We start from the raw sequence: 18,889 nt of genomic DNA, 5'->3' as shown, positions 1-18,889 counted from the left end.
CCACATTGCTGGTAGTGTTTGAGGTCTCACTCCTAAAATTGTTCAGAGGTTGGTATCTCTGAAATCTCACACTAACACGGCCATTTTGTCAATTATGACATCAAATTTCGTCATTGCGGATATCGTCCATTCAAACAACGAAGTCTCTTCCGACTCAGGTGAAGTACTTGATCGGTAGTTGTTTAAGGAGAGAGATCTGATCTGTCGGTCTGGTATGTTAACTTTTGTTACACATTATACATCGTGGAGTATTTAAAATACCTGTTCTTTCTTGTGACTAACTAAGGATTTCCTCCGTCGTTTTTCGTGTATCATAGATCCTTTACAAAGGATCTATGCGTATATAGATGGTGTGAACCCGGTTTCAAGGGGGTGACACACAGGCACTCACTGTAGGTAGATCTGCGACCGCGGTCAAAGTGTAAGTCAAAGGTCAAGGCCACCAAATCGTGCCAATTCAATGGTCAAGGGTAAAAGCTTCCAACACACAATCGGAAAGTGCTGAAATATCGTCGCTAAGTCACCGGTCAAAGATTGAAAAAGGCTCTTAGTCAGGTCAAAGCGAAATTTTGGCCGGTCTCAAGACTTTGACCGCGGTCGCAGATCTATCTAATTACGTGACACCCTTTGGGCTTTTAGAAAGGTACTAGAGGCGGGCGTTTCCAGACAAAGTTTGTACATGCATTAGAAAATAGTTTATTTCTCCTCGAGAGAGGATCGGATTCTTACATGCTTGATGCCAAATTGTAGCCAATGAAATAGGCTATCAGTAGTATAAATTGTGAGTGGTAAAGTGTAGGGTGCTAGGAGAAAGAACAGCCTAAACTTGCAATTTGAGAAAATGCAAAAAAAATTATGTGGCTGGGGTTTCCGGACACCAGTAAAGTAGGCGTACCTGGCATTGCTATGGAAATTGCTGCACTCCACTGAGTGCCTTGGCCCAGCAGAGACTGATAGCGTTCTGTTTGGCTGGTTACTTTGTTTGTGGCAGCGATTTTTTAGCAGAAGAATTGTGTTTTGCCGCTCCGGACCTTGCAGTTGTCTTGCAAATTCTTTCAAATATGTGAAATTTGATCTACTGCCTGGAAATTTGTACCAGCCCTTACCTGAACACATAAACAGCATACTTTAGCAATGTGGCCCAGCGGATCCTTGCTGCAGGCTTCTCCGGGCTGCTGGTTGTGTTGATTGTGCATTCAAGTTGACACGATGTAGGTAATGAGCTTGGAATCCAGTTGTACTATCTCTAAACCATATTATTCATTCACTGTATAGTGTGATTGACAATTTGTGGTGCATATGGTCGCTTAGAATTACAAACGATGCCCTCAATCTATTGTTAACAGGCATATAGACCTTGTGCGTGCCAAGGCGTGGTCTGGTAAAAACTGGAAAAAATTTGCTACAGCTTCAAGTTTCACAATAGTTTACAAGAAAAGTGAGGGCAAAAGTATTGAGCGTTCTATTGCAAAAACCTTCCCTAGGTGGAATAACTCGCCATGCAGCAAATATGTTATATACTTTTACCCAGTAACTCACTTTATACCAGCACTACTCGATCTTTTAACATGATTCCTTTGTATTAGCATTAAAAAAATTCGTAGGCATAGAATGCGTACATTTTTTGCCCTCAAAAAATGGCGGATGAGTTGTTTTGTTGATGTAATAAGTGCCATGCCTTGGAGCGCACATGGTCTATAGAAAGTTTTTTACACAAAAATATTCTACATGCGCAAGCAAATCGTGACGAATCTCAGTAATCCTTTAAGTTATTAAGATAAAACTTTGGTATTTTATAGCACACAAGTGGGATACTTAGGTACTTAAACCATAGCCTGCCCATTCCATCCTTCAGTAGTGGATTATAAACAAAGTGTCTGGAATACGCAGCTGTCCAGAAACCCCTTTACTTACCTTAATTTCATCATTCATTATTTCTCACATGATAACCATTGTTTACACTCTCAAACTGAATTTTGTATATTGAAACATGGTGTGTGTAACAAATGTAATGATTATCCCCAGCCTGGACTTGTTAGAACCTTCAGTAAATGGATTTCTAAAGAGAAAATGCATAAACGAGTAATTATAAGTACAAATAGTGACATAATCAAATAAGCTTGCAATTATTGTTAAAATATGTAGCTAGCTACTTTTTAAATGTTTTTTCCACATTAAAAAATTATAAAATATGAAAAATGACCTCCTGCCTGCACCACTTTTTCAAATATCTCTGACGATAAACTGTGAATCAACTTGGCCTGGCCTTAAACTTAGAGTCTAAGATCTTGTCAAGAAAGTTGTCACACTGTTAGTATATGTAGATAAGTGGAAATTTTACAAAAAAACTTTGGGCAAAAATAATTTACAGGTTCCCTTTGACCATAGATCACACACACACACACACACACACACACACACACACACACACACACACACACACACACACACACACACACACACACACACACACACACACACACACACACACACACACACACACACACACACACACACACACACACACACACACCCACGCACGCACGCACGCACACACACACACACACGCACACACACACACACAATCTATGATTATGTCCTTCATATCAAGACATTCAAGAAATATCCAAAGTCTTACAAGTCTTTAAATTACAAAATCATAGTGTAAACGACAGAGTACCGAAATGTTGAATTGCTTTGACTCAATAAAGACTACCGAGCCAACGTGGCAGGGGTACATGAAGTAGATAAACAGTGTTATGGTACTAAGACGAGAAGGAATGATTTATATCCAATCCCGAGCCAACGTGGCAGGGATACATGAAGTAGATAAACAGTGTTCTGGTACTAAGAAGACAAGGAATGATTTATATCCAATCGAAGTTTTAGATGAGAGAAACTGTGGCAAGGTAAGAATGGATACGGCTACAGTGTACATGCACAACGAATAGATTCGGAAAAGCCAAATTCAGTACTTACCGGCAGCTTCATCACATGTTGTTTCAAAGTCAAGTTAGTTCTTTACTGCACTAGCTTGTGAAATAAAGCGGAAACTACTGGTTGATAGACACAAGAACCCAAAAATAAGAATACAGATTCCATTTGATAGCACCGACTTCGATGTTTTAAAAAGTAGCACTGAATGGAAGAGTTAAGGGACAAAAGATGTAATAATGCCTAATGGTATTCTGAATTATTGTGACTTGGATCAATTATTAGGTAAACAATGGCATCTTCGAGTATGCAACATTAATGGTAACTTTTCTTATGCTCTGTTTAGCATGGTAAGGTTTCATGCGATGAAACCAAGGCCCATCCTGGACTTCAGACCGGATATGACTGTACATACACTCTCCTCAGCCTGAAGGTGATGCTGAAAATCAAGTGAAATTCACACTGTTGTTTATACAACTGCCCTTATTTATTGTATTTCAGTTCGTAAAGAAGGATGAAAACAAATGACAGCTACTAGAGCTGCTGAGTACAAGTAATAGTACTGCATAGGTAACATGTTAGATGTACTTGATGGAACATTCAATGGTTATTTAACACATGTAACATAGAGTACTATATTGTACGCTAAAGTTAATAAACATACAAAACTTTTTGGTTGTTTAAGTTACAGAAATCACTTTGCATGTCGACTTGTTGTGGCGTGCTTTCTTGCAGTTTGTACATTTGATAACTCTCTTCTTTCTTTCTTTCTGCTCCTACAGTTTTTAAATGTTCCATCGGATCCATCCTATTCTGTTTTTGTAGTATTTGCACTAAACTGGTTTCACACTGATGCGATGTTGACCGGAAATAGTCCTTTGTCTGCCGACTCATTATAACGTTGTATTTCTCAATTCCTTGTTGTGTGAATTGCAAAATGGACACATGAATGGGTCCAGAAAATGATCAGCAATGGTAAAGTTAGTAAACAAATGTAGCTTCTCTGGGCCAGTCAAAGTTTTCCATTTAAGCTTCTTTAAAGATGCTTCCAACCAAAATGAAGATCCTGGTATACCAATTGATTTCAGAGCAGCTTCATAAGCCATAAGATGAGTTAGAACTTCAGTGCTGTGAACTCATAATGATTTATTAACTTTATCTAGCACACTTAACTCTTCAATAAGCATATCAATCAGTACATCAGCCACCCGTAACATGTGTAAATTGTCAACAACTACATTAGCCAAAGGAACTTTAGGGAATACAGGAACATTTAGAACATTGAATTTATGTGTTCTGTCAGTTGCAATCTGTACATTCTCCTCGATTGTACATGCTTCTAAAATGTGGTATCAAAAATAGACCACTTTAGCCTTGAATCATCATGTTCCAGAGCTGGACATTTACACCATATACAGGTACAGTTAGCAGTAGCACTATCAATACCCATAATCGTTGCTAGACCCCACCAAGAAGTATTCAATACTGAAACAAATGTCGTTGACTTTAATTGACGAGAGTATTTCAACTTCCTTCTTTATGTCCTCAAGAGGTAAAACCAGTGCATCATACTTTTCAGGCTCCTTGATAATGGCTATACAATGGTTCCTAGCAGCAGAATATGCTAAATCTCCTTCGAGCAAGGTAAAACCAAAATTCACAACATGTAGCCGTTTTCCAATTCTAGTCCCATCACCAGTTAATTTCACCCTAATTTTTTTGTTTGCTATGAAATCAGCAGATGGTGATCACCTTTCCAACTACAAAATGAATGCATACAGAGTATATAAAGGAAGATATTCATCATCAAATAAAACATATTTACAGTGAAACTTATATAGTAAACACTGTTGAAATTTTACTGTTACAAGGAAGTGTTCTTTTTCAGGGGGTATGATTGAAATCTAAAGGGACCTCATTATAGAGAGGTTAATAATTGTGCAGTGTACTTTATACAGAGGGTCCTTTAAGAAATGTTCAGTTTACATACCAAACTCTTCAAAACAAATTTTAGCCTTTCAGTAAAAGATTGCTGAACACCAGTGGTTCCATTTGGTGTTGCTTTGATATTCCATAGCTTGTTCAATTCACTAATCCTATCTTTCAATTTATAATGTAATACCAATGCGAGGCATCTTTTTGCAAACCTGAGTCATTTCATGGTATTCCCCAGCAGGCACATTGTACTTATCTTTGATGTACAGCATCATATCGATTCTATTAATCTCTTCCTCAGTGATGGAAAATTCTCTAGGAGCAAGCAAATGTTCAATAATTAGATCTACTGTTTCCTCTGCTCCTGTTGAATTATTAGCCAATTTGACTTGAACAGCTGTGCACCCTTCATTTTGTAGCCATGACAATGACCCAACACACTTATCCTTTCTTCTCTTTTTCAATCCTCTGCTGTGATGGTCAGTATATTCACTTGGTGACTTCCGCTTTTAGGTTCCACAACCTGGTGTAAATGCTATTTACAGCTTTTTGCATCTGTCCAGCTAAAAAAGTAGACTGCGTCTCCAAAGATTTACAATGCTGTTTAAGTTCTCTGTTTTCTTTTTGGAGTTTATTAATTGTTTTTCAACAGCATCCTGTTTTTTATTTATTTTTTTGTTTCCAGGTAAAATTTGTATTACCCATTCTTTTTGTAAAAATTATTTCGCTTGACGGCCTCCCTTTTTACTGACCTTACTGACAATTACACTGGTTTGTTTGTGCAACTTCTTCATCAAAGTATCTGTGCAGCGAAGGGAAACAGATGGTTCCTTGCTAACATTAGTAATCCACCTTCTCAGAACCTCAGTATCATGGACACTGGGCAATGTTTTCTCTTCTACGTACAGATTAAAAAGAAATTGACTATAGTTGTAGAAAATGCAAACCTATTATATTGATATTCCCTCAGCACAATCAAAACACATTTAATCCAGTCAAAATTTTATATACAGTGTAACTTCACCCACTTTTTGACTTTCAAATCTACATCTGAACTCATGTATTGAACCACTGTGCTGCACTTGTGATGGTCTAGGGAGGAGTGTCATCTATGCGTAGTTGTGACTGCAAATGGTAATTACCAATAAAAGAAAAACCACTTTACTTTTCATCACACACCTTTGTGTTGGATAATTTGTACTGGACAAAAGCTACCCGGCCACTCTTGCCTATTCTCCATGACCAGCTTTCACTTCAGCCCGGTATAATAATCCTTCGGTTTCATGGCTAGTGCTGGCTTCCACTCGCTGCGTGACTCCATGACCTGCATTGTTCTTTCTATCTTACTTGTTGCTAAATATATGATGAAAAACTTTCTCCTTGAATAGTCAAGACTTTGGAACCAAAATGACTACCAAGGAGAGCCCTATATATACCATGCACACCCTGAAAATAGAATTAGAGTATGTAAACGTTTGTTATACAGAAAATATGTTCACCATGTCATTCAATCAATGCAAAATGTATGAGATTCTAGTGCTACCTGCTGTGCTGTGGAAACACTGACACAGTTGCACTGCTATTAGTGTGAGGAGTACATTGATAACCATGAATCACTATGCGTGAGCATAAGAAGCATGCCAAGCTGAAACTCTTACGAACACTGTAAATTTCACAAATTTACCTGCAGAGGTATTTCACAACGCTTTTGTTATTTTGAATCACTAATATAGTGAAGGTTAATGGTGTCAAGACGTTGGAATGCCACGTAGAGAATTCTCTTCCAAATATCCTCACAATTATTCGCCATTCATTTTGCCACTGAACAAGAAAGTGATTTTCAATCTTTAAAATGATGAACCTAAACATCTTCTGATTACCTTCTGGTATAGCTCATGTAAATCACTGTTCACTGCTCTTTCCAAATCTAGTCGTGATTCTGAGGTATCTATCATGTGTCACAGGTTATTACGCCATATATTATACAGCCCCGAAATGTACAATGCAAAGTGTATTGAGGAATTTTCTAAACCGTTTTGGTTTAGGCCATTTTGACGAGCCTAAATTTCATGAATTTGGGGATCTCATAACATAACAAGTTTGCGAATTTGGTGAATGCTCTATTAGAGTTAGTGAATATAGTCATTATGAATTTCGGTACTATTTACAGAATACTTTTAAGCAGAAACACTTAGCACAGTGCTATATACACCATAGGGACTAATAAACTTCCTTTGATAATGAATCACATTAAAGAAGTCAAACATCCAGTAGTGGCGTGAATAATATAGTTTATAATTGTAGGGATTTCATTAGCTAGATAAACAGCCATCTAACCACTCAATACGTCAAAGCAAATAAAGTGATTGTAAGTATATAACTGCTGCTGATATGAGCACAATTATTTTGAGTTATTCTAATAAAACAGTCACCCATTAAAGTCTTTTGTTTTTAAGTATTGAATAGTTGGTAATGTTTTAACATCATTAGACTTGCAGAGAGTTGCTTTACACGTATTACACCCTGAAAGTTGCTAAACGGACTCGAGGTGAACGGTACACATGAATTAATTTTAGTTTTTCTAATGCAAATGTAGTGGACATGCCTGTAACAGCTGTTATTTTTGTCATAAACAAATGTATAACAAATTTCCAAAATGTCTTGATATGTTAATAGTTTTAGCTTGGTCCCACTATTCAGTAAAAAATCCATATGAATAACACAAAAGTGTGCCCAACAGAATCCGTAATACATAAAAACATAGCCATTGAACAGTATGTTCTATATACAATGACACTTTGTATGGTGTTGTTTTCCATAATTTTAATTCATAAAATTTGTATTGTACAGTTAAATTGACACAATTTTGATTTCCATGTAAAGGACACTGTACATTCTATATCGTACAGTGCGATAGTACTGTATAGTAGGGACCACAAAGATGTGGGTGTGTCCCATGAAAACAAATCACCCAAAAATCAGCCTCAGTTTTCCCTGACAACAATGAGGCAGTATTGGTTAGGTAAAACTAAGCCCAAAAAAGCTTTCAGATCAACCCAAAACACTTTCAACAGTTACTACGGAATTTTTATTTTTTAATGGATTTTTTTACTGATTGTCTAAATGACTGACTGAGGAACTGATGCCTTCAGACAAGCATAACTGGATAACAGCTAAGGCTACAGGGACTTTATTTACTGTTTGATGTGGCTTCAGCCGGATACATGCCTTTTGGCATACCGCAGTACATACAATGCATTCTTCATGGACTTACCAGTGTCCTCCTTTGTGTCCCATTCATCTTTGTTGACAGTGAAAGATGTCGATTTGGTGGTAGCACGTGATGGCTTCCATTCGTAATGGAAATTACCTGTATTTTTTTTGTAGTGGACACTTAGGTGCTTTTTGAACAGTTCTTGATTGCTGTGTAACGGGTTGAACATAGCTGAAAATGAAGTGTAATGGATACTTCACTTTTCAGACGTTAATTGGTAGCTGGGGCTCGCAGTGCCATTTCTTTCATTTGATGCAGCATGTGTGGGTGCACCAATCATAATACAGTGGTCCCTTGATTATCCAGCCTTTCATTATCCGAATTTTCAATTATTCGAACTAAGGTGATTGTTCTATTAGATTATTTTGTCTAATGTGTGTGTTCTATTAGAGTATTTGTACAGGGCTCTGTATATAAATGAATGGGATTCTAGTATCCGAACTTTTTGATTATCTGAACACCCTCAGGGCCCAATGAGTTCGGATAATCAAGGGACCACTGGAATTAATTTTATGTTGCAAAAAAAAGTTAACAACAAGTACACGGAATTTTCAACTAGAGTAGGGACCATAGCACATCAATAAAAAGCACTGAAACAAGCTGTAGTGCACGATATTAAATCACAGTAAAAATAAAAAGCGTTACATACCTACTGTGCATTTCCAGTATGGTATCTTGAACACAGTATGGATATAACGCTTCTTATTGTTTTACTGTGATTTAATACCGTGCACTACTCCAGCTTGTTTCAGTACTTTTTATCAATGTGCTATGGTCCCTACTCTAGTTGTAAATTCCAAATTTTTGTGTACTTGTATATATAAAATACAATTTCTAAGGTCCCTATATAGACCGCTACCACTACAATTTAAAGGGTAACCTTCTTATAACAGCAGTAAAATTTCAATCAACTGGTCCTAATCTGTCTGTTGTATAGACTCCATTGTATTGCATCTGGTGTGATCTCTCGTATACATTTAATTTTCTCTCTGTACCGCCTTATTGCTCCTCTGTCTGAAATCTGTTGTATGAAATTTTGCATGTGTTTAGCTTTATGTTTGTGTACTGTGTCCCTTGTTCATTGCCAAATATCAGATCACCTATTGATTGCACCATGGCCACTGGCCATTATGCATATCTATGATGCCATGACTGACATTTAGGTGTAAGTACCTCCAGACGGTTTTTGTGTTCGGTGCTATTTCTATATAATGCAAACAAAGGTATGTTTGCAAAGCAACATATTATTCTTGCAAGTTTCATTCCCTCTACTGAAGAGCTGTTTACACCACTAGTGTTAATTTCTCTCATGCTGTTACATTTGTGACCGGATTTGGGAAAAGGTACCTTTTTCACACACAAAATTTGACCTATTTTTTGAACTTTAAAGCTACATAACTTTTTGATTATAGCATATAATTGCTTAAACTTTTCAATGAATGTAGCTACAGTATCTGGCTACAGTTTGATACTAAGAGCAAGTTAATCAGTATAAGGAGTCAAGTGTTGCATCATTTTGTTTGCTGGTATGTCAAATGTGTGGAAAAGGTACCTTTTTGCAAATCCGGTCACATTTGTATTGTATGATTGACATTGGTGTACTTAAGCTAACAGTAGCTAACAGGTGTACCTAGTAGTTTGCCTGCTTGTTCTAGACAATTCATTGATATGGGTCAGCTTAAAAAAGATAACACTATAAAATGGTAGTTTACATTCCGTCTAATGTGGAGTTCAGTGCTTATGCTGTGAATGACAATGACATGTCTATTAGCTTTAGGGCAGCTAATCCTTGGTCTATTTGTAAAGTGTTAGGATCGCAACTTCTTTCCATATAAAACATAATGAACAGCTACTTACAGAGAATTTAGATCAAGTTCGCATTTTGTGCTCTCTGGATATAGAAGGAAATGAATTCTTATTGGTCTCAACATAATATGCAATGTCACATGCCAGTCATAATCTATAATGTGCATATCATATAATATTATGGAGGTGGTTATAATTTGTGGTTTTATCAGCTTCACCCCTTTTCATTGTGTAAGTGTAAGCACCTTCCTTATCTGGACCTCGGCACTTCCATTGTCCAGACAGTCTAAATTTGTCGTATACTTTGTAGTCTATTTTATTTACCACAATTAGTCACTGCAAAAAACAATATTACAGCCTTTCTATTTGCATGCAACTCATAATTTGATTTGTAAATAATATTGAATTTGAAATTTGCATGGTTTCAATAAAGCCACCACACATGCATCATACTATTACTGTGTGTTGCTACAATTTCAAATTGATTGCTGAATTATGAGGGGAGGTATGAGAAGTAAACTTAGAAATTTAGAAAGGCTATAAAAGTTGCTTCACAGAAATTTTTACATACATATGCATATGTGACCGGATTTCATATAACCAGGCTTCCACACACACAAAATCAATCTTACGTTTTTACCAGAAATGGATTGCTGGTCTAATACACTATCATATTCCACACTGTACTTCCTTCAGGACTGGCAAGTCTGGTTTCTGTAGCAGCTTTCTTCCGACCCTGTCAAAACCACGGGTGGGAGATTGGCGTCATTAAATGGCCGTGGCTTTGTGATAATGGTGTGTAGTGAGCTGGGACTTCACAGAGAGCTCGCCAATAGTGTTCTCAGTCAATCTGGAGTGATTTGAGGGCCATGGAGAGCCCAGACTTGGCCTCTGGATTCCATTCGTCTTCTTACTTCATTTTATATCCCTATATTAAGCCCACCCTCCACCCCTATTACTACCACCTGTGATATTATTACCCACTCGAAAAAAAGCTGCCCAAAACAGGGAAAATTTTGGGTATCAGAAATTTATACACCCACTCAATGATAGCTAGTAAATAGATTAATAATTGGTGCAAATTTTGTTTGCACAGCTGTAGGCACTGGGGAGTTATTACACAATGATTACTTAAAATTGCCATATCTCCTAACGAAGCTTTGTGCGTCAAAGCCTGGTTTTGTCAAATTCAGTCACAAATATATAACACGTACAGTGGTTATGCTGCATATGTACACATGATTCTGTACAACACCCAAGCCATATTTAACTATAGTATACGTACGTATGTTAGCAACATCTTGTACAAATAAAACATCTGTATATGATATAGTCAACCAATATAGATCTTCCATTGCTGATACTGTTCACACTCACACACACACAAATGCACAGAACACACTATTTTTAGTTACAGCTATGTGTGTGGCTGATAACACTGTTGCTGTTATTCACTAGCTGAACAGATCAATCATGATGAAACTAGTATTAACATGGTTTATTGTCTCTCATTGTATTTCCACTGTTTTCACTGAATCAGAGCAGGACAAGATGTTCCTTAGCATCAATGACAGTGAAAGTTTGAAAAGTGTTTTTGATTTGATGGCTTCATGTTCCATGCTATCTGAATTTGGTTCAAATGATTGTATGTTGGGTACTAACAAATCAAGTAATTGTTCTCTAATTTGCTGCAATTCAACTTGTTATAATTCTATTGATGTCATGTTCACAAGTGGAAAAGTACATATACTAAAAGAAGGCTATACATTTGCTGACTTGAAAAATGTACGTTTCACTACAACCCAAGTTGGTATTCCTTCCACTATTAAGTGCACTAATAGTGATACCAATGCTAACCCAGGAATTGCTTTTGTTAAAGTAACAAATTTAGCTATAGAATATTTGAACATTGTGGGCTGTGGGATGAAGCATGTCAGTACTAGCATATTAAAAGATGAACAATTCATCACATTTCTTAGTGCACTGTATGTGCAGAACAGTACAAACTTGTCAGTACGTAATGTTAATATTTCTAATAGCAATGGTACTGGATTGGCAATTATTGATACAAACGGAACAGTTGATATTTTTGATTCTGTTTTTAATAATAACCGAGCATCAGTTTCGTCAGAAGTCACTACTCTTTTTACAGGCGGCAGTGGAGTTTTTATTGAGTTCTCCGAGTGTGCCCCGGGAGTGATAGGTTGTAACTCCTCCAATTACCCACTGGCTAATAATTCTGTTGTTACAGTGGACAATTGTGTGTTTGAGCACAACCGTGCTTGGTATAATTTCAGTGGAAGCCTTGCAGCTAATCTTGATGACAGGACATACATTGGTTTCGGCTCTGGTGGAGGACTTTCAGTCCAGTTCAATGGTCATGCATTAGATGTTTTCATTTATGTCATTGTGACTTCATCAAATTTTTCTTCTAATGAAGCTAGCAATGGTGGTGGTTTAGCACTGTATGGTAACTACAATACCTCACATGTTAATGTAAGAGTTTCTAGCTGTGTATTCTACAACAATTCTGCTAGTTACTTTGGAGGAGGAGGAGTATTAGTAGGATTTGTTACATTCAATTCAGAAGAACGCGTTTTGCATAACACTATCGTTATTGATGGTTGCTCTTTTCAGCAAAACCATGCTATTGTTGTTGGTGGTGGACTATCTTGGCATGGTGGTACTGAGCTACTGGGAACATCACAAACTAACTATTTTGCTGTTACAAAGTCTTCATTTGTAGGCAATCAAGCTCAGTATGGTTTTGCTATTAAAATCAACAAGGAATACTTTGACATCATAGCTAATAGTACATTCTTGAACTTAATGGTTTACAGTTGTAATTTTACCGCTAACAGTGCTAATATGATCTTGACATCATCTGCACCCAGTGGTGTTGGTGTGGTTAGCGCATCAAAAGTTAATCTACAGTTTAGTGGTCACTCAGAATTTACTTCAAACAACTCAACATCATTGCTAGGAGATGAAGCAGAACTTGGCTTTCATAATAATTCTTTGACTGTATTCCAAAACAACAGTGGCTTTCTTGGTGGTGCCATATTGCTGACAAGTGGTTCATGGATAACTGTACATTATAACAGTACCCTTGTCTTTTTGAGGAACACTGCTGCAATAGATGGTGGGGCCATTTATGTACAGTTTGCTACCCTATTTGACTATCTCATATCTTATTCTTGTTTCATCAGGTATGTTGGAAGGAATGTTAACATCGATGTTGATGACTGGAATGCCAGTTTCATATTTATAGACAACAAGGCTGCAGATAACCAAAGCAATTCACTATTTGCGACTACTCTGCGTCCATGTAAAAACACTTACTCAAGAGATTTCCTTACTAAGAGTCCATTTTGCTTTTCTTCAAATACTAAAATTGAAGAATCTTTAGTTGCAACAGAACGTGTTAGTTCACTACGTAATACATTGCACTGTTTAAATGATCCTCAAGATCAGATAACCACAGATGCTGTTAGTTTTTGTAATGTTTCTACTGAAACATTGTATGTCATACCAGGCAAGGTTCATGACTTGGATGTCTGCATCACTGATGAATTGAACAGTCAAGTGACTAATGCTCAGTTTGTTGCTACTTGTGTAAGTTCTTGTGCTGATACTTGCCCTGATTCTAGCTATGATGCTTCAGAGTCCATCTTAACTAAGCCACGTGTATTACCAGCTTATCGTACCACCAATGGATCTATACAATTAGCAGGACCACCTGGCTCTGCTTGTCAATTACAACTACAGACTATCTCTGAATTTCAGATAACTGGTATGTGGTCGGTGGAGTTATTGAATTGTCCACCAGGCTTAGTTCTTACTAACGATGTGTGTGTGTGTTCCCAAGGTAATCCTGCCATTATTGATTGTACAGAAAGAACATTTCAAGCTCAATTTAATCCCATTAACTGGGTTGGTTATAGGTCAGACAGTGCTACTGATTTGCTATATAGTGCATGTCCCTATGAATATTGTTATGAAAATACAAAAAGTTCTCTTCTTCCAGCAGTTGCTAATGCAACAGTCCTTGAAGAATTTGTGTGCGGTGGCAGCAGTAGGAAAGGAAATTTGTGTGGGAGTTGTAAAAATGGATACAGTGTTACATTAAACTCACCAACTTTTGCATGTGAAAAATGTGGCAATGAATACAAATATGGATTTGTGTATTTAATTTTATCCTACATACTTCCTGTCAGTATTTTGTTCTTTGTGATAATGTGGTATGATATTAGAATGACTACAGGACCAATTGGTGCCTTCATTTTCTTCTCACAAATTGTATCCAGTGAATTTCATTACATTTTGATTTACAACATTAATGCAGGGCATCCCGAAGTGTTGGGGATTTTCAATGTGATACTTGGTATATACAGTATTTCCAATCTTGATTTCTTCAACCACGATGTTTTTAAATACTGTATGTTCCCAAATGCTGGGACCGTTGATATGGTTGCCTTTGAATTGTTGCTATCTCTCTATCCAGTTTTGTTGATTGTGTTATATTCGGTTATTCGGAAATACTTCTTCATTCTAAAGCGACCATGGTACTGGTGTTTCAGAAAGTTTGGACTTTCAAGCAAGTCAGTCACACATGGAATATGTGCTTTTCTAGTTCTCTGCTTTGCTAAAATTAATTTGCAAGCATTTACTATACTCATACCAGCAGAGATAAGTTTCCTAAACACAGGAAATTCATACAAGCAATTGGTGTATTTACAAGGAGATTTAGAGTACTTTAAAGGAAGTCACATTCTTTATGCAGTTGGGTCAATTGTTTTTATTGTACTGGGAATTGCTGTTCCTCTTATGATTTTATTGGTGCATCCTCTAGTTATACAAGTTGTTAAGTACTTCCACTGGGGAGACACCAAACCCATACTGCTTTTGAACAAATGCTTAATGATACACAAGCTTAAGCCTGTGATTGATTCTTTCCAAGGATATTACAAAGGTAATTTACAGTTTTTCGCTGGCCTGCAGATATTCTTATATCGGACTCTGTTTTTCTTGTTTGTGGTAGTGACGACACCGGATATTGACAAAGTAATGCTACTGCTTACCGGGTATTTTGTAGTAATCATATTTATTCACAACTTGGTGATGCCTTTCAAGAATCAAAGGGACAATGCTGTGTATTCAATCATCTACACATTGTTGCTAGCCATTGTCATCATTGAATTGTATACAATCATTTCTAGACAATACTTACACATTATAATTTGGTTGAAGGTTATTTTATGCTCACTACCATTGTGCTGTTTTATATCCTACTACACTTGGAAACTGATACAATTTTCAAGAAGGCATTTCAGCACGTTTCAAGCAGTTGAATCTAGAGAGGTAGGTCATAAATTATACCAAGTAGAATTTTGTCACGTGTGATAAATAGTACGTATTAGTGGATGTGCAGTAAAAAATCTAAATTGTTATGCATAATTACACTGTTATCTTTGACCAATATAATATATTTTTTGTGGAATACCTTTTGAATTGCAGATTCCTGTAATACTTGTTCATTCTCTTTAAAATGTGCTCCTATTACAGTGGAATTTCAGTCATCCGAACCCCTTGGGACCAGGGGTGGTCCGTAAGTCTGAAAAGCCCATATCTCTAATAGAGCAGTCATTTTCGTAGTTCGATTAACCAAGAATCCGGATAAGTGGAGTCTGGATAACTGAGGTTCCACTGTACAACCAACTTTTTGTAAGCCCACGTAATAATGTAGTCATTTAAGTACAACCATGTTTGTACCTTAGTCTGAACTCAATAATGTAAGTCCACGTGGTAAAGGAATAAATAAATATATCGATCATTTTACTTTACAGGATGACTATTATCTGTCACATTTACCTGAAAGGCTTCTTCAAACTATTGATGTGAAAGATGGTGATGATGACAAAGATGAAAAATAATATAACTAGTATAGTAGTATTAGCTAAGCTTGTTCATCTTCTATTACAACTAAGGCGCACTAAAGCTGTATTATTTGATGTTATTTACACTGCAATGTTAACATTGAAATGCTTACATAATTTTGCTATTTTGTAAGCACTGTATGTTGTACCACTGTGTGATATTGTATACAGTGAGCAACCACCTCTTTAATAAGACTACCTCACCACATCTATAACAGGTCCCAGGGCAGCTAAACTGTACTTTATGACTTTAATAAGGAAGTTTGATGAATTGTGTGCCCATGAGTGTTTAAGTACGTTCTTTTGGCTATATGAATAACTGGAGTGATGTCATTACTGAAAAGCAGACACAAACACCCATTTACTGCCGATACTCAATACATAATTATATGAATTTCATAAGTACAGTAGAACTTGTGCACTTGGTGTGAATATGTTACTATACAGACAGGTTGTGATACTTATATAGTCAATATAATGTTACTTACCATTATAACCTGATTATGAAGCTAAAACAGTTTCAATCCATGCCACAATGGGCTGGGTACACTACTACACTGCCATTCATATAATTTGTACATACTATAGTTGGTTCGCATTTACCTGAGCCCTCGTTTCTTTTTAATAACTCTTGTTACATGGGCCAGTTTCCCAAACATTTAGTAGTGCTGTGAAGCCCTTTAGGAACTGTTTATCAAAAAAGCGCTTTGATATGGGAAAGAACAAGTGAGTTATGAGGCTTTTAAAATATCCCATGTATGGACAATTCAGACACACAAACATGTTTACAACATGAAACATGCTTGTTCCAGTACAAAACCATTGGGAGTGATAGGCACCAGCCTATTATGCTGGCATAATTTTGAGCATAATAGGTGCCTGAAAGCATCAAGCATAATGCTAGTATAATAATTGTCATACTGTAAGCAAAAATGCATGCCACAGAAAAAGGTTGACTTACAATAATAGAACAGTCGATGCCACTGATATGGCATTAAGTAGTTATCTGCCACAACTGTTATTAGTTTACAATGCAGCCAAACTCTTAATGCACAATGAGTACTTTTTACATTTAGCCAGTTGTTCATAAGCCAAGGTTTATCATTATCCATTACAAAGTAACAAGACATTGGAACTGTGGCAAATTTTTGAGCATAATTATGAGCATAATAGGAATAATTTTTTAGCACTGCAGCATAGCATAATAGGCAATATTAAAAGCACAATAGGCTGGTGCCTAGGAAGTGAACACATGATCACTTCTTTGATATTACTATATTTGGTGGAGGCTGCATACTGACTAGACCCAGCAGAAATGCAAGTTTGATATACGTCATTAAGCTATATATAGGATGGTACTAATTATGTACTAGCTTTAAAAAGGTGTGCATGCATATATGCATTCATAATATCTCCATGCTTTCTTTAGCAGTTGAAGTCAAAAGCTAGCTTCTCCATCTGTTTATAGTGCACGTGCATGCATGCTGTATGTGTCTGTCTGTTTCCAGTTCTGAACATGGCTTGCTTGTACGAATTGTATATCAAGATGAATACCTATAATATCTGTTTAGCTGAAAATTCGGTCTCTAAATCTTGTGACACTCTGTTATACAGATGTTACTTTGAAGTCATACAAAAAAAAGCAGGACTTTTGACACTGTAATGAGTGGCATACACTGTAGTAGGTTTTTCTACACTATTATCCTACTCTGTGTTTGTCACTTTATAGCAGCCACAAAGGATAGTTCCTGGAATCCGTAATTTAGTTGCTATAGTATAGTAACACCTTTGGTTTGATTAGTCACAACACAGTTAGTAACGAGATGTAACGAGATGATCACATAGTACAATTACCTACTGTAAGCTAAGCTAAAAAGAAGTACATAAACGAATGTTCTGAAATTCGAATGTTCATTCATTTGGGAGCATTCGAATACTAATTCATAACAATTGAATCCTTTATGTGGGCGCCCAATGTATATAATTAGGTCACGTGCAGCTAAAAATAGTACAGGACACGACACGCACCAGGTGTAAAGTTGTACTTTGCTATGAGCAATATCCGCAATGACATTTTGGTTACGTTTCGTTTATATCTTTGATGTCACAAAACAAAATGGCAGCCGTAGTGTGGGGACTTTGTACAGGGAGGTATTGGGCGAGATAGTGTTTCCTTATGATAGTGTTTATAAATTCGAAAAAGGGCGAAGGTGAGGCATATAGTATATAATGCAATATAAATAAGCCTATTAAATTTTGTGTTTGAATTTAAAATTTTCAGTCTGCTTTCCTCATTGAAGTACGTCTTACACTGTCATGGTACATGCACTACTTCTTACCTTTATTATCTCAAGTTTCCATGTGTAAAACACTACAGACAACATTCATTTTGAATACTGTGCCAAAGTCTCTAAAGCCCCCACACTAACACAGCCATTTTGTCAATTATGTCAAATCGCAACATCATTGCAGATATCACTCATTAATTGTTTACACTTAATTAACAGCCTGTTGTCAACAGTCAGCTACACACGACGGCTAGTGTGCCAGGTGTGACATTGATTACAGCGATAAAACTACTACTTTGCTACTGTTTACACTCACTTTACTGTCTATATCAAAGAGTATTTCAACAAGTAAGTGCATAGAACCCTCAAAACAATAAGTCTTACTCTTTAGATTCAATAAATTTGATTGTGGGTTTTAAATATTAGAAATATTCGAAAAATCTGCAGTTTTTAATTCAAGCATTCAAATACTGAATTCTAGCATTCGTTTATGCACTATATACTAAAGGTACGCTGTACATTCCCCAATATAGTCAGTACCTAGGGTATCATTTCTGCTCCCTATGCATATATGCTGGTCATGCTGCCTCACAGGCCCAGTATCAGTCACCAAGGTACACCGAGTGTTCCAACAAGTTTGATCAACACATGTATGCATGTATACTTGCAATAATCACATTTATATAGACATTGTATGTAACCCTATAACTAGTTAG

General features: G+C 36.7%; 1 protein-coding gene and 1 long non-coding RNA gene across 2 annotated transcripts; both read left to right on the top strand.

Annotated features, from left to right (window-relative positions):
* The first annotated feature begins 85 nt into the window (after positions 1-85).
* Positions 86-16,080, top strand: LOC136266409 (uncharacterized). The gene is made up of 3 exons (XM_066061425.1): positions 86-212; positions 11,408-15,310; positions 15,796-16,080. The coding sequence occupies exons 2-3, from the start codon at positions 11,423-11,425 to the stop codon at positions 15,880-15,882; spliced, it is 3,975 nt and encodes a 1,324-aa protein (XP_065917497.1). The 5' UTR covers positions 86-212; positions 11,408-11,422; the 3' UTR covers positions 15,883-16,080.
* On the top strand, positions 2,550-3,589 carry LOC136267157 (uncharacterized). The gene is made up of 3 exons (XR_010706542.1): positions 2,550-3,219; positions 3,281-3,384; positions 3,436-3,589. It is a non-coding gene; the product is annotated as an uncharacterized lncRNA (long non-coding RNA).
* Positions 16,081-18,889: the final 2,809 nt, after the last annotated feature.

The sequence above is a fragment of the Dysidea avara genome, chromosome 9 (assembly GCF_963678975.1).
Source record: "Dysidea avara chromosome 9, odDysAvar1.4, whole genome shotgun sequence".
In the NCBI taxonomy this organism is placed as follows: Eukaryota; Metazoa; Porifera; class Demospongiae; order Dictyoceratida; family Dysideidae; genus Dysidea; species Dysidea avara.
The sequence above is the reverse complement of the archived record's forward strand: the minus strand, read 5'-3'. Positions and strand labels throughout refer to the sequence as shown.